A 17,813-nucleotide genomic window follows, 5' to 3' on the forward strand; every position below is an offset into this window, starting at 1 on the left:
CCAATGAGTCCCATATTCAGACAACTCCTTTAAATTGCCCTATTGCTCTAAATTATGTCATGGTGGTGGGACAGGAGATTACTCAAAGCCACCAGATAAACACAGCATACATGTTGAAGCATCAATTTTACTTGAAGCATAGGTAGGTGAGGAATAAGTAAAAACTGATGTGTAATTCAAAACATTTTTATATTAAAACAAATATTACATTGTGGAATTGAATATAAAGTTAAAATTAAAATTAAAATATTAAATATGATAATTCAAAGATATTTTATCACTAGAACTGGACTGGAGAAGTCAACTAGGACCATGTTCCCCAAACTCCCAGGCTTTGGTAAAAAAAATTGAGAAACTGGGGCACTTGGCTGGCTCAGTTGGTAGAACATGCAACTCTTGATCTCAGGGCTGTGAATTCCAACCCCACAGTGGGTATAGAGATTACTTAAAAAATTTAAAAATCTTAAAAAAAAAAAGAAAAGAAAGAAAATTTGAGAAACTGAGTTTTAAAAAATCTCATAAAGATTTTTCTTCTTTTAAAAAATACTATCTAGAAAGAATAATATATTAAACCCTTACACCAAAACTATCAGTTTTGGTTATATTTAGAAGAAATTGCTTCTCAGTGCGCTGTCTGTCATCTAGAAGAACCTAAGGAATACAACATCTAGATAAGTCATTATGATGAGGGATGAATGGAGAAAGGGCCTAGATGATGAGAAAGCATCAAGAGACTTCTCAGGTTACAGGGAGTAGAGCTAAAATAAATAAGATTCAAATGCATTGGAGATAGATATTAACATAATTAGATCCGAAAAGAGTCTATCAGTTGTCCACAAGGCAGACTGCCTTGCCAATACCTTCATTTAATAGAGGAAAAAATAAAGTCCAAATGAATAAAGCAATTTTTCCTGGATGACACAATGATTTGATATGGCCCAAGGCCTAAAATTCCTAACCATATCTAGTTACCTTTTCAATAATAACAACAGCAAGAATGAGTACCACTAAATTTATCATGTGTCAAGCATTGTCTTAAGTGTTTCATCTTGGTTAACTCATTTAATTCCAGCAACAATCTTAAAGGGAAAATACTATTATCCTTATTTATACATAAGAGGAAACTAATATTAGAAGAGGTTAAGAACTTGTTCAGAGTCACACGGCTAGACAATGGAGGAGCTATGATGTAAAACAGGCCCATCGGATTCCAGAAACCTCTCTCTTACTCATCTTAATTCCTCACAACATGGCCTTTACGTGAGTCATATTGACTAGAAGGGCAACCAACATGGTTTCACTTGGTTGTAATAATAATGGCCTACATAAACTTAACAACCTAAAAGTCAAAGTATATAAGGTCCCAGAAAAAGGAAGGGAAACCCAGTAAAAGTTGGAGAGCTCTGGAAAGCAACCAGGCATGAAGAGCAAAAAGGTCAAAGTAAGACAGAGGGGCCAAAGCATAACACAGTAACTAGAACAGGAAGTTGGGATGACATGGCAAAGTAACAAGACCTCACCAGGTTTCAGTCAAATTATCCCCCACATCAAGATCACATTTGTTAAATAAGTCACAGGGATAAAGATGAATAACAGGAAATATAGTCAATAACATAACAATAACCTTGTATGGTGACAGATGATAACCACACTTATGGTGGTAAGAACTTTATAATGTATAAAATTGTTGAATAACTATGTTATACACCTAAAACTAATATAATATTATATATCAACTATGCTTCAATTAAAAATAAAATTTTTTAATTTAAGAAGAGAATTACTGCAACTAAAAAATAAGTAAAGAAGTTAAATTTCAGATAATTCTCTAAGGAAGTATTTACAACAGAGCAGTTTGTTTACTTCAGTAGAACTAGATTTCACTTACTAAATTCAAAATAACATTTTAACGATGGTAAGTAGGCAATGCTCAGTAATTCAAATCTCTTGTCTAACAGTCCAATGCTTAATCCCTCATTTTCCCACTCTCCTTTCAAAAAACAGTGAAAAAAAAAAAAAAACACTTAACAAGAATCCTTTCAACATGTTCTCATTAGGTATGCCTCCTGCAGGGATCCCCTAAAATGTCACAACAGAATGAGGACACAAAGTTGCATTGAGTTTGGAGACAGAAATACTACTCCATTTCTAGGCCAAACCACAAATGTGAAATTGTTCAGCTAAGACCTTTAGCTTAATACCAGCAGCGAACAACCTTCTACTTTCTCATTTCCTCAGCTCATCCAGCACATTAATTTATTCCTCACCTCTACTACCTAATCCTATCAGAATTCGGGTGAGATGGTACCAAAAGATATCAGAGACACACTGAGCATAAGTTTAAAAACAAGACAAGCAATTTGCGATCTAGATTACTACTTCCCTTGACAATTTTCTATACTTTGCTTTACTCTTGAATCTGTTAACTGTGATCAGCATAGGACAACAAAAGAACTCAAGGCACAGGGCCAGGAATCCTGGGTACTGGTCCCAGAAGTATCATTAACTTTGTTATGCCTTAGAAAAATATCTCAGTTGCTCTGGGCCACAAGAACTTAATCTTGAAAACAAGAATACTTCCCTACACTACCTATTTCCCAAAGGTATGATGAAAACTAAATAAAATATTATATATGCAGAAGCATTATAAAAATATGAGAGGCTAAACAAATATAAGAGAAAACAGAGAGTAATGAAACAGGGACACATGTCCCAAACAGAATAACACATCTGCTTAAAAAACATATATTATTTGGCTTTGTGACAGACATCCTCAACGACAAATGTAAGTTAATTGAGGTACCAAAAAAAAAAAAATGCCAAAGAACAATCTTTACACCAAGAATATCACCAGAGACCTGACAATAAACTTGAGTAATTGAGCAGAAACTCAGTTATTCATTTAACAACTATTCAGTGAGCACATATCCCAGGTGGTGGTTTGTACTGGTTTTTGAGACTTCACAGTAAGTCCAGAAGGCATGGGGTTAAGCATGGACTGGAGCTGAGTTCAAGATACCCAGCTATAACATACTGCAAATGCTGGAGAAGGGCCTTTTGTAAATAGGTAACATGGGAGAGAGTTGAGTGTGTTCAAATGCTAATAAGGAGTTAGTAATGGGAGAAGCTGAAGACTTAAGAAAAACAGAAACACTGATAGGGAGATGCATAAGAGGTAAAGTGGGATGTGAGGTCCTAAGTAAGGTGGGAAAAAAAAATTTTTTTTAAGACACAGGGCAAATGATTATATGGGAAGCTTAAAGTGATAGAAAACAGAGTATTTGGTCCAAGTCATATGTCAGCAGGTGAGTCAGAGTTCATAAAGAAGCAGCAATTTAAATCAAAGAGAAAAAGTATGATAAGCCCCTCAAAGACATCCACATCCTACTCCCCAGAACCTGTGAATATGTTAAGTTATGTACAAAGGGGAATTAAGATTGCAGGTGGAATTAAGGTTGCTAATCAGCTGGCCTTAAAATAGGGAACATAACCAGGTTTATCCAGGTGGATCCAGCATAATCATAAGGATCCTTAAATGTGGAAGAAGGGGGCAGAAGAGTGTCAGAGTGATGAAATGTGAGAAAGACTTGACCGGCCATTACTAGCTTTGGAGATGGAAAGGAGTCATGACCCAAGTAATGTGGGTAGTTTCTAGAAGCTGGAAAAGCAAGAAAACAGATTCTCCCCTACATCTTCCAAAAAGGAATGCAAACCTGGCAACATCTTAGGACCCATGTCAGATTTCTGAATGACATAACTGTAGGGCAAATTTGTGTTGTTTACTACTGAGTCTGTGGTAATTTGCTAGAGCAGCAATAAAACCTAACATGAGAATCTCAAACAGGGAATACAACAGTAATCTCAAAAAAATCATAAAAATAAATTTGAATATAGAAAAATGATGGGCAAATTAAAGGTTTCAGTGGATCACTGTAGTACTCAAGCAGGAGAAAGATGGGCTTAGTGAATTCTTAGGGGATTCCCAGGGTTTTGCTCCCACTTTACCTAACCCCAGGTCACCCTTTTCAGCAACTACCACGGTTGGCAGTTCTCACCCCACCCCAACCTGGTCTGCTTTAGTTATATAGGAAAGATGCTTTAGAGTTTAAAATTCGCAAAATTCACTTATATTTTCATATGTTATTTTTGTACATAATTTTCTAAGAATAGTAAATAGTATTTTGAGTCCCTTATTATACCTAGTACAGACAGTGCCTTACCAATATAAGTATATAATCCAGTCAGTCCTGCTATGATGCTTATTTGTGAATTTGTTCGCATGTGATTAACAGAGTAGGAGACAACTGACGATAGTGCAAAATTTCTCCTTTTCTTATACGTAATCTCATTGTGAGAAATACTAGGTAGCTCCAAAAAATGCACCCAGTTGAAGTGAGACCCACAGAAAGACACAAAACTACACGTACTATACCTTAAGCCTCTTTCAGCTACCCAACTGGGTGTGTGGTAAGTGTGTGATAAGCCAAGCCAAGCCAACCCCATATGGTGTTATGACTGTCCTACTTAAGATAACCCTTCTTCCACCACTTTATAATAACCCACAGGCTCTACACTTGCTAACATCCACCTCCCAAGTAAACTTCAGAGCTTCTTTCAGATTTAACGCCATAACTACAAGCTTCTTAACCATATAAGAGCTGTAAAATGTGCTATCATTTTCAGGTACTACCATGATGATTACTAGGACTGATGGGACTCTCCAGAGTATTTAGTTCACTGCCTGTGTGTTGAATGGCAATCACAAGGAACTACAAAGCTCTGTTCCTCAGGGGTGAAGAGTCAACACCCAAGAAATCACATGGCCCTATGTACCCCAATATTCATAGCAGCAATGGCCACAATTGCCAAACTGTGGAAAGAGCCAAGATGCCCTTCAACAGGAGAATGGATAAAGAAGATATGGCTCATATATACAATGGAATATTGTGCCTCCATCAAAAAGGATGAATACCCAACTTTTGTATCAACATGGACAGGACTGGAGGAGATTATGCTGAGTGAAATAAGTCAAGCAGAGAAAGTCAATTATCATACGGTTTCACTCTCTTGTGGAGCATAAGAAATAAGGTGGAGGACATTAGGAGAAGGAAAGGAAAAGTGAATTGGGGAAAATCAGAGGGGGAGATGAACCATGAGAGACTGTGGACTCTGAGAAACAAACTGAGGATTTTAGAGGGGAGGGGGTTGGGGGTTAGGTGAGCCTGGTGGTGGATATTAAGGAGGACACATACTGTATGGAGCACTGGGTGTGGTGCATAAACAGTGAATCTTGGAACATTGAAAAAATAAAATTAAATTTAAAAAAAAAAAAAAGAAACCACATGGCCCAACATCTAAGTGGGTGCTCAATCCCAGGCCCCAGGAGAGACTCAGTGGTAACATTAGCTCTATGAACAAGTGAGATCACATAGAATCCCCTTCCCTCCTGTTTACTCAAGTTTGATTTGAAACCTACGTATACCCCAGTAGCACCCACCTGTAAACCCCAACTATGCTTTTGTCTGGACTCTGCTGCCCAGTTTGGATCTCTAGACACTGACTCACCTAACTGGCTTTTCAATATGTCTTCCTAATTTGAAGGAAAATTCTGGACTCTGACCTGGATTTTATGCCATAATAATGTTTTCTATAGAATTACCTACATACTGGCACAATCTAGATACTTTGAGTATGGATAGAATTGAAATCATTAATCCTTATACATTCAAAATCTCTCATCTTCCATGAGCTGTTTTGTACCACTATTGCTCAGGAGGCAGAAATGACCTTAATCCTAAGACTAAAGGCTAATAGGGCCAAGAATCCTAATATTGGAGGATTCATCAAGGTTGTGTTATTCCTATATTTCAAGCTCATAATCATCATTTCTCTGTAAAGTGATCCATACCACCGACCACCATTTAGTAAACTATCTGCCACAAAGGTGTACCATTTCATAACATTTTTACTCTTAGACCACAAGCCTCAACAAAAGTAGATCATTCCATATTCCACTTCCAGAAATCTATTTTCTCACCCAAGAGAAAGGAAAAAGTCTGCCTCCCGGCAAGGTCAGAAAGTAAACAAGCACAGTGGTTGTGATAGTAGTCTTGAAAGGAAAGTGGGCTCAACATGCAGAAAGCATTTGGGGCCAACCCACAGCCCTGGTCATTGCAGGAACTGGCAAGAAAGTAGAAAGGGGCCATTAAATTTGGTGTGAATCTTGGAGTAGGCATGACATGTTTCTGTTGCCAAACATGAAATTGGGGGGAAAAAAAGACACTCACCTGCTTACAGTTTCCTTTGTATATGTCAGTTTCTAAGGAAAACAAAAATAAAAATGACTCTGTGAGTTCATGACAGTTTATTAAGCAGTAAATAGAATGTATTGCATAGAAAACACTAATGCCCTAACATTACATTGTTAGTCTATAAATCTATGCTGTTATTTTCTATGGTTAGACAAATAGTTAAAGCAAGGTACTAACAATGCCAAGTTTGTTTTGGGACTATGGGAATGTCCTGGGACTCAGTCCCTGTTTATGTTTCCGGAAGTTCTGGTGCTTTTTCTTAATGGGCACAGATTAACAGACTTTACTTGTTAATCATTCCAAAAAGATCTACAAATTGGAGATTGGTAGAATTCCACTCTAACCTTCCATGGACTTAGAATCAAAGTTTTTTTGTGATCTAATACATTTATAGAAACTCTTAAACTAGAACAATATAAATATGTGGATAAAATAAATGCTAAATCTGTTTCTCCAAAATTCAGACAAAAAGATATATTGTACCAATAATTGGATTATTCTTCTGGGCATTCCAAAGCAAATTGTTCCTAAGTTTCCTCTAAACTAATGGTTTTATTCTGAGACCGATATAATAAAAAGAACACTAACTTAGAAGACCTAGTTTCAAGTCCCATTTTCTCTTGCTTCATAATGGAGGCAAAACCCCAAATCCTTCAATTTCTCATCTATAAAATGGAAAGACTATTATTCTAAATAACTCTCATGATATTTATAAATAACTCATTGCTCTCCTTACTCTCCAAAGTCTCCTAGAATAATCTCAGCCACTCTAAATGCTTTCAATTACCACCTCGGGCCTGGTGACTCCTAAAAGCTATATTTATAACCCAGACCACTCTCTTTGGCTTCATACCTAAACGTCAGCCAATTCACATTTCACAGGTGGTTCAAAATAACATATTCAAGAGTGAACTCAATCTCCCACCTCATTTACAAAACTGCTTCTCTCCCCGAGTTCTTGTTCTTAATCATCCAGACTAGAAGCAGGGAGGTTTCCAGGCCATTCCCTTAACCTCTCCTACTTCCGGCCAACCTATTTGAGTCCTGCTAATCTTTTTCCCTATTTGTATCCCTCATGCTTCCTGTATCTCCTGTCTAGCTAGGACCCTCAATTCCTCAGGCATGGGGTAGTAACTAGTCCCCCTGATCCCTCTAATCCATCCTATGGTGTATAGAAACCATAATGACCTTTTTAAAATTCAAAACTGTCTAATCAGCCTGTGACTCACCAACTTACAATCCCTCAATGATTTTCTATCATCCACAGAGTTTTCTACTCTTCCAGTCTGATCTCCTGTCACTTCGAATCTACCCTTCTCATATAGTGGCCCTAATCATTCCCTACAAACATTTGGCTTATGCTGTCCCCTCTGCCTGAACTGTTCCTCCCAAACTCCTCCTCATTCAGCTAACTTGTACTTGTTATTTAAGACTCAATCCAGGTGACATATCACCCACTTTGTTTGCATCTTTTATTACATAGTCATTGAAAGTATACTTCCAATGCATTCTAATCTTTCCTTCTGAAAAGTTCCACTTGTGAAAAATACCTTCCAATGTAACATCACAAGAAGCTCATGTATGGTAATACTAACTTTATATCCTATGTATTTGCTGCTCTATCAGCTGGTCCTATAGTCTGGGCACAATTGAGATGACAACACTGATGATATAAGTGTAAATGTGTGCATGTGTGTGTGTGTATTTTTTCACTGAATAGCTATTCCATGTTAGCAAATTTGTCAATATTCCATATGACCAAATTTAGCAGTTTGCAAAACTGGTAATGACTGAGAAGGGAGACCCAATAGGGCCTCCTATTGTTTATTTATGTAAAAGTTTATTTTAAACTTTCTTAAAAAGAGAAGCAGTTCTGAATTTAAGCTCCAGCCCATCTGGTTTTGTAATCTAGAATAAGGAATAACTCTGATGCTTAATGTCCTTATCTATAAATTGAGGATATTAGTACCTCCTTGTAGGGTTGTTGTTTATTAAATATAATGTTTTAATGGGCTTAATATGTGGCCTGGTACATGGTATATACTAAGCAATTGGTAGCTATTCTCATAATTATTAATATTGAACATTTCAAAATGTGATAGAAGACTCTCTCAAGTAAATAAATAAATAAAAATATTTTTTAAAAATGTGACAGAATTGAGGAGCCTGGGTGGCTCAGTCAGTTAAGCTTCTGCCTTTAGCTCAGGTCATGATCCCTGGGGTTTTGAGATGGAGGCCTGCATGGGAGTCCCTGCTCAGCAAGGAGACTGCTCCACCCTCTTCCTCTGCCCCCTCCCCTGGCTTGTGCTTTCCTTCTCTCGTGCGTGCACTTTTGCTCACTCTCAAATAAGTAAATAAAATATTTTTTAAAAAATTAAATAAATTTAAAAATTTTTTAATGTGACAGAAGAAAAAAAAATGTAACACCTTGGCTTAAAATGTGAGGTACCATGATCAAAAGCTGAATGTATTTTAAAACCCACAAAAACCTGTATAACTTTGAAATGTTTATAACCCTGCAAAATTTGTCTTGGATCCACCCATATTTATCAGACCACATTTCTGTTCCCAATTTGCTTCTAGTTAATGAGATCATCCCAATGTAGGGCCAAATGTTGAAAGAATGTCTCTACTAAAAATAAAATTTTTAAAGTAAAAAGAATCAGATGATATATTGTATTACTTTAAGGTGTTCGAATCCAATTTTACTAGACTCGAAATAAAAGCTCAGAGTTATCCAGTCAATAATTCTTTCTTTAGTCTCTGTAAGGTATATAATACTTAAAGCAAGTATTTAAGATAACATTTGTAAAAGTTTCTAATTATTTGCAACAAATAGGAAAAAGACATTGCAATTATTGCTTATATACTTTTATTTCAACAAATATCTATTGCATATTTATTTTATCACAGGAATGCAAAATGACAAATAATGACACAATCCCTGCTCTTCAGCTCATAGTCTAGTAGAAGAAATCACGCATATAACTAATAATAATAAAATGCAAGTGGTACAACATTAAAGAATTATGGGAGCTCAAAGAATTATGGGAGTTAAATCTATGAGACTGGGGGTTGATTCCTCAGAAGGCAGGTTATATCTCAACTGAGGACAGGTAGGACTCAAACTGATGGACAAGGATAGATATAGGGCATATCAGCCTGAATGAGCAACTTACCACGTATATCTAACCAGCTTCATTTTCTTATGAATACATGCATGCTATATGAAAAGGGGAAGGTGAGAGGCACCTGGGTGGCTTTGTCAGTTAAGTGTCTGACTCTTGATTTTGGCTCAGATCATGATCTCAGGACTGTGAGATTGAGCCCAAGTGGTGTTCCACGCTCAGTGAGGAGTCTGCTTGGGATTCCCTCCCTCTTCCTCTGCCCCTCCTCCCACCTGTGTTCTCTCTCTCTCTCTAAAAAAAGATTTTTTAAATCTTTTTTAAAAAGAGAGAGAAAGAGAGGGTTGGCAGGCAGGTAATTTGTCTATATTCATGCTTATTTATCCTTTGCTAAGAATAAACTAAGTCTAAAAGAAGGAGAACAAGTAAGCAAATTCACTAATTAGAATTATATTTATACTTAACATTTACTCAACGAACTACAACTTCTATCCTCACTAGGGTCATTGGTAGGTACTCCGAATTGATAATGTACAAAATTTTGTCAAGAATGCTAGACTCTTACAGATTTATATTCTGAGCCTAAACCATTGCTGAATATTATTTCCAAATTTTTACATTTATAAACATAAGCCTGAGGCTCTTACTGGGTTAACAATGTTTGCTGTAACAGCCAGGGCTAGGGATATAAAGACTAGGCTATGCCCTATGGCAGCTCACTCAAATAGCCTAATTCAACAACAAAAAGTAAAGTAGGGATTTGGCATTTGCTCTTTCTACCTTCAGGCTTTAACTGTGCATAAGTCTCCTACAATAGCCTAGCTATTCTTCCCTTGTTAGTACCCTTACCTTCATAATTAAACTTCTATGTTCCACAGACTGACTAAAATTTGTGCCCATGTCAAATATAGTTGTGATTCCATCCTCACACAAATTCATCCAGTAATGATATTCCTCACGCCCAGGCAGTCGATCCCAAAATGTCCTGAAGGCTTCCCAAACAGCTTCCTGACACACTGGAAAACAGACAGAGAAGTATTTTATGGAAAATCAATGCACTTTAAGGTTCTCACAACAATCATGAATCTTTTTATTCAGATTCCCAAGACATTTGTCCATACTGTGCTTTCTGGAGGAGCACAGGAATGATTCTCAGTCAAAGCTCTTCTGTTGATACATGTCCAGTTTAAACTTTTCAGATATGAAGAGAATTTTGTCTCCCCACTCCTTTCCCTTATGAAGGGAATAGATTCATGTCAAACAGGAAGGGCATTTTTCCCATCTTTCAAATGGGAAAGATTTTGACCCATTTGACCCATTTGACCCATTTGACCCATTTGACCATTTATGTTTTATAAAAGTGGAACAGATATTGATAATACTTCAATATGTGGAAGAATAAACTGTGATACATCCATATGATGGAATATTATTCAGGGACAAAAAGAAATGAGGTTCCAAGCAATGAAAAGACACAGTGAATTCTTAAAAGCATATTTCTAAGTAAAGGAAGCCAATCTGAAAAAGCTATATACTATATGATTCCAATGATATGATATCCTGGAAAAGGCAAAATTATGAAAAGATTAGTGGTTCCCAGGATTGTGGGGAGGGAGAGATAAAGACATGGAGCACAGTGATTTTTTTTAGGGCAAGGAAACCACTCTGTAGGACACTGTAATAGTGGATACATGTCTTTATACACTTCTCAAAACCCACAAACTGTACAACACAATGAGCATAAACTGCACATAAACTATGAGCTTCAGTTAAGAATGATGTGTCAAGGGCACCTGGGTGGCTCAGTTGGTTAAGCAACTGCCTTCAGCTCAGGTCATGATTCTGGAGTCCTGGGATCAATTCTCACATCCGGGTCCCTTCTCAGCAGGGAGTCTGCTTTTCCTGCTGACCTCTCTCCTCTCATGCGTGCTCTCTCTCTCTCTCTCATTCTCTCTCTCTCTCTCTCAAGCAAATGAAAAATCTTAAAAAAAAAAAAAAAAAGAATGATGTGTCAAGGGGCTCCTGGGTGGCTCAGTCAGTTAAGTGTCTGCCTTCAGCTCAGGTTATGATCCCAGGGTCCTGGGATGGAGCCTCCCATCAGGCTCCTTGGTTGGTGGGGAGCCTGTTCTCCCTCTCCTCCCTGTTTGTGTTCCCTCTCGCTATCTCTGTCTCTCTCTCTCTCTCTCAAATAAATAAATAAAATCTTAAAAAAAAAAAAGAATAATGGGTCAATATTGGCTTATCAATTGTAACAAATGTACTACAATAAATGTGTGTGTGGAAGAGTAACAGTATAGGTAACTCTCTGGACTTTCAGCTGAATTTTTCTGTAAAGCTGAAACTTCTTTAAAAGTTAAAATCTGGGGCACCTGGGTGGCTCAGTGGGTTAAGCCTCTGCCTTCGGCTCAGGTCATGATCGAGCCCTGCATCGGGCTCTCTGCATAGTGGAGAGCCTGCTTCCCCCTCTCTCTCTGCCTGCTTCTCTGCCTACTTGTGATCACTGTTGAATAAATAAAGAAAAATCTTAAAAAAAAAAAAAGTTAAAATCTATTTAAAAAAAAAAGGTCAGAGCAGAGAATAAACTGGTGATTGACAGAGGGGTTGGGGATGAGGGGATGAATAAAATGGGTAAAGGGTAGTGAGATATACAGGGTTCCAGTTATGGGATGAGTAAGTCACAGGAATAAAAGGAACAGTATAAGGAACACAGCCAATGGTATTGTAATAGCATTGTATGGTAACAAATGGTAGTGAGCACAGCATAATGCAGAAACTTGTCTAATCATTATGTTGTACACCTGAAACTAATGTAACATTGTATGTCAATTACACTCTAAAGAAATTTTTTTTAAAAATAAGAGAACTAAAAAAATAAAAATGATCTTCCAGAGAAAGGTACTGCTATATTAAAATAAAAAATAATTCCACCTATCTGCTAAATTATTCCAAAGGATCAAATCTGAAAGGATGCTAAACAGGCTGTCTTCACATTTTGTATAGGACTAAGTGTATTGCTATCCTGCAGTCATTTCATTGGCTAAATGCCAGACACTGTGGACAACAGACAGACTGAGATGAGAGGGAAGAGGAACAGAGTGCTGAGGGAGAGAGATCGATGCAAATGCATAGAGATCAAGACCATTATTTTTCGTCCCAAGAAAACTGAAGGTGTACCCAGTAGCATATTAAGGTGAAGCCCCTGAACTCACAGAGTCAGAAAGTCTAACTGAATTCTAGCCCTAGCTGCACCATGTACTAGCTTCATAACCAGGGGTAACTTACCTAGCCATTTAAGGCTTCAATGTACTCATCTCTCTTATTTAACTAGATGAATCATTACTGCCTTACCTACCTACCTGTGAGAGTTTATATAGTCCTTAGTGCTACATGAATATCAGTGTTATCATCATAATGGATTCTGGTTGTCTCATAGTTTTTTGATAGAAAAAGATAGTCTAAGCCAAAAAAAAAAATTACACTTTAACAGAGAGGAAAATATATGAATATTTAAAGTTCCTCTAACAGTTGATTTTTTAGGGTTAAAATGAAACTTTGGTTGCAAACTCAGTTTTCTCTTTCAGTGAACTAACTGCAAACTACATCCTTATAACTGCTCTTCAGAACTTCTGATATTACAGCATTCAGAAGAATCCAGCCAAGGTTGACTGAGGCAGAGCTGACCACCTGTAGATTCAGAATTCTTCCTCACTTCTTAAAAATTTCACATGAAAATTTAGCGCCCACCAGAAGACAATTCAAAAGTGAGAGTCTGAATTGGCAAAATAAATACATTTTTTGTTGCCACAAAAAATGAATGTCTATAAGGTCTAGTTATGAAAAAAGTGATTCAAAGAAATTATAAAAAATATTATAAGACTGAGTATATATCTACAAAGAAAGAAAAATAAATCTCAATAATTTATTTACAATATACACAAAAAATAATTTGAAATATGAAAGCTCATATTACAAAGTTCCTAAAAAAAAACACAGAAGAATATGTATAACTTGAGGACAGGCAAAGATTTCACAGACAGGACATAGAAAGCAACAACTACAAAAGGAAAAAAAAAAGAAATTAGAATTTATCAAAACAACTACTCATCAAAGATACTATTAATAAAAAATAGATAGGCAGGGTGCCTGGGTGGCTCAGTCATTAAGCATCTGCCTTCAGCTCAAATCATGATCCCAGGGTCCTGGGATCGAGCCCTGCCAGCTTCTCCCTCTCCCTCTGCTCCTGTCCCCTCTCTCGCTGTGTCTCTCTCCATCAAATAAATAAACAAAATCTTTTAAAAAAAGAAATGGATAGGCAAGCCATACCTGTGGCAGAAAATATTCAAAATACATATATCTCCCACAGAACCAGTATTTAGGATATTTAAAGAATTTCTACAACTCTAATAAAAAGGCAAACAATCTAATTTTCAAAACATGTAAAAGACTGGAACAAACACTTTACAAAGGAAGTATATGTTTATGTGAAAAAGCGCTATCATTCACTTTCAGAAAAATGCAAATTAAAGCATCCACACATGAATCACTAACATTAAGATGGTAGTATCAATAAACTGATCTATAGATCTAAAGCAATCCTATCTGAACACAGGTTGACTTCTTTATAGAAATTGACAAGCTGGGGTGCCTGGGTGGCTCAGTGGGTTAAAGCCTCTGCCTTTGGCTCAGGTCATGATCCCAGTGTCCTGGGATCAAGCCCCGCATTGAGCTCTCTGCGCAGCAGGGAGCCTGCTTCCTCTTCTCTCTCTGCCTGCTTCTCTGCCTACTTGTGATCTCCATCTGTCAAATAAATAAATAAAAATGTTAAAAAAAAAAAGAAATTGACAAGCTAATTCTAAAATTCATACGGAATTACAATAAACCTAGAATAACCAAAATAATTTTGAAAAAGAACAAATAGATAAACTGGACTTTATCAAAATCAAAAACTTTAGTGCATAGAAGACACCATCAAGAAAGTGAAAAGACAAACCACAGAATAAGAAAAAATACTTTCAAATAATTTATCTGATAAGAAAACTGTATCTAGAATATATAAAGAATGGTTACAACTCAATAATTTTTTAAAAACTGAAAAAAAGGGAAGGATTCAAAGATATTTTTCAAAAGAACATATTCAAATGACAAAAAGCAAATAATAAGATGTTTAATGTTACTAATCATTAAAGAAATGCAAATCAAAACCAGGGAATACTATTTCACACATACTAGGATGGTGGTGATTTTTTTTTTTAAAGGAAAATCATAGTGCTAGCAAAGATAAAGAAATAAGAATCTCACACACCACCGTTAGGAAATTAAGATGATATAGCTACTTTAGAAAGTATTACCTGGCAGTTCCTCATACAGTTAAACATAAAGTTACCATATAACCCAGAAATTCTACTCGTAAGTATACACTTAAATAACTGAAAACATCCCAAATGCCCAACAACTGACAAATGGATAAATGAAATATGGTATAGCCATATAAGGAAATACTATTATTTGGCCATAAAAAATAAACTAGTAATGCATGCTACAACATGAATGAATGTTGAAAACATTATGGAAAGTGAAAGAAGTCAGCCACAAAAGACCACATATTATCTCATTTATCTGACATATCCATAATAGATAACTCCATAGAAATAAAAAGCAGATCTGTGGTTGCTTAGGCCTCAGGAGAGGGACAGAGGAAATAAAGGGTAAGAGAGTGATGACTAAAGGGTGTGAGGTTTCTTTTTGAGGTGATGAAAGGTTCTTAAACTCAGTGTGATAATGGTTGCACATTTCTGTGAATATACTAGAAAACCATTGAATTCTTTACATTAAATGGATGAATTGTATGGTATGTGAATTATGTCTCAATAAAATTGTAAAAGTAATTCTTTCCAGAAAGGTAATATATCCTTAATTTATCCAATGGCTTTCCATTTGTGAGCTATCTGACAAGAATGTCCAATTAACAAACATGAAATATAGAATTCAGAACATATACATTTAAATAGAGGAGAACCGGGTGAGGACAGGGTTAGGGGGGAGCCTGGAGCCCTCATGGAGCTCAGAGAGAGAAAACCTACATAGGACACCGCAGCCAGTAGAGTAAAGAGTAAAATCAGCACATCCCAGGAAAAGAGGTACTAAGAAGGGCAAAACTTTACCAGAGACAATTGCCACACACTTTGCTATGGCCTAGAAGTAGACCTATTCTGAAATCCCATCCTTGTCAAACAATTTTCATATCATCTTTAGTGACTGTTGAAGATTTTTGAGAAAACAGGTAATCTACAAATGCCTCTGTTGTGGCAGAGAAAACCTGCCCTGCAAACTGCTGGAGGAAGGCAAAATGTAATGGCAATACTCTGAAGAAAGAAATGCTTGCATTTAATCTGTCTTTAATCCTGTTACTTGGACTCAGGCTGTGCATATTACCCAGTACACAGAAATCCAGTATGGAACAAAGTCTTTCTTTAAGGTATTTTCCTCTCAAAATCATGGTGCCCAAAGCATATGGAACATTTTGGTGCAATAAGGCAAGAAATAAAAGGCATATAAATTGGAAGATAAGAAGTAAAATTATCTTTATTTGCAAATAAAATAATAATCTATGTAGAAAACCTTAAGGAATACACAAAAAAGCTACTAGAGCTAATAAGTGAATTTAGCAAGTTACAGAATAAAAGGTCAATATACAAAAAGCAGTTGTATGCCTATATACTAGCAAGGAACAATCAGAAATTAAAATAACATTAACAATGGCATGAAAGAAGTAAACTAAAACTGATAAAAAGGATGTGTAAGACCAATACACTGAAAATTACAAAAAGCTGCCAAGAGCAATTGAAGAAGACCTAAATAAATGGAGGGATATATCACGTTCATAGATCAGAAGACTCATTATTGTTAAGATAACAATTCTTTCCAAATTGACTAACAGATTCAACCCAATTCCAATCAAAATTCCAGCAGCCCTTTTTGTATAAGTTGGCAAGCTGATTCTAATATTTATATGAAAAACAAAGGACCTCACATAACCAAGCAAATCTGGAAAAAAAAAAAGAGCAAAGTTGAAGAACTTTCCCTATTAAAGACTTATTATAATCAAGACAGTATGGTATTGGCATAAAAACAGACAAAGAGATCAGTGGAAGAGAATGAAGAGTATAGAGGTAGACCCACCATATACAGAAGATTGATTTCCAACAAATTTGCAAAGGCAAGAAAGGATAAATTTTTTATTGCCTCATGTTTGTATTTATTTATATATTTTTTGCATTTTCTTTTTTATTTTTCATCATGTTCAGTTAGCCAACATATAGAACATCCTAAGTTTTTGTTGTAGTGTTCAATGATTCATTAGTTGCCTAAAACACCCAGGGCTCATCCCAACACTTGGGTAATTTTTTTTAAGATTTTATTTATTTATTTAGAGAGAGCACATGAGCAGGGGGAGGGGCAGAGAGAGAGGGAGTGAGAGACTCTCAAGCAGACTCCATGCCCAGCATGGAGCCAGAGTGGGGCTCAACTCCATGAACCTGAAATCATGACCTGAGCTTAAATCAAGAGTCAGATGCCTACCTGAGCCACGCAGGTGCCCCAAGGATAATCTTTTTAAATAAGTGCTGCTGGAACAACTGGCTTAGCATATGCAAAAATTTAACTTTTATCCATATATACCATATATAAAAATTAACTCAAAGTAGATCACAGACCTAAATACAAAACCTAAAAATTATAAAATTTTTATAGGGAAAGATAGGAAAAAATACTTGTCACTTTGAGTTAAGCAAACTTAGATATAACACCGAAGGCAAGGATAATCCCCTCCCCAAAAAAAGATAAGTTGGACTTCATCAAAATTTAAAATTTTTCTTTGTCAAGAGACATTATTAAGGAAAAAAAAGCCACACATTAGGTGAAACTGTATGCAAAACATATATCTGACAAAGAACTTGTATTTAGAATACATTAAGAACTCTTACAATTCTGTAAGACAAATGACCCAATCATTTGGGTTGTCACCAAAAAGGATACACAAATGGTGAATGAGTACATGAAAAAGGTGCTCAACATCATTAGCCATTAAGAAAATGCATATTAAAACCACAGTAGGATATCACTTCATATTCACTAGAATGGTTACAGTTTAAAAAGACTGACTATACCGAGTATTGCAAGAATGTGGAAAAACTAGAAATCTATTATATATTATGTGGTACAGCCACATTGGAAAATAGTTTAGAAATGTCACAAAAAGTTAAACATTTAAGGCCCAGCCACTCCACTCCTATTAACCAATAGAAAGAAAACATATGTTCACACAAAAACTTAAACACAAATGTTCATAACAGCTTTCTTTATAATCACCAATAGCTGA

General features: G+C 36.2%; 1 protein-coding gene across 1 annotated transcript in view; it reads right to left on the reverse strand.

The window, feature by feature from the left end:
- IMPG2 (interphotoreceptor matrix proteoglycan 2) overlaps nucleotides 1–17,813 on the reverse strand; it is a gene marked incomplete at both ends in the record, with an annotated part of 83,875 nt that overhangs the window by 61,136 nt on the left and 4,926 nt on the right. Inside the window, 2 exons of the mRNA XM_080819000.1 lie at nucleotides 6,288–6,319; nucleotides 10,286–10,452. Of these exons, the coding sequence (XP_080675126.1) occupies nucleotides 6,288–6,319; nucleotides 10,286–10,452 (199 nt within the window). The remainder of the gene's footprint in view (nucleotides 1–6,287; nucleotides 6,320–10,285; nucleotides 10,453–17,813) is intronic.

The sequence above is a fragment of the Martes martes genome, assembly GCF_963455335.1.
Source record: "Martes martes genome assembly, chromosome: 1".
NCBI classification, from domain to species: Eukaryota; Metazoa; Chordata; class Mammalia; order Carnivora; family Mustelidae; genus Martes; species Martes martes.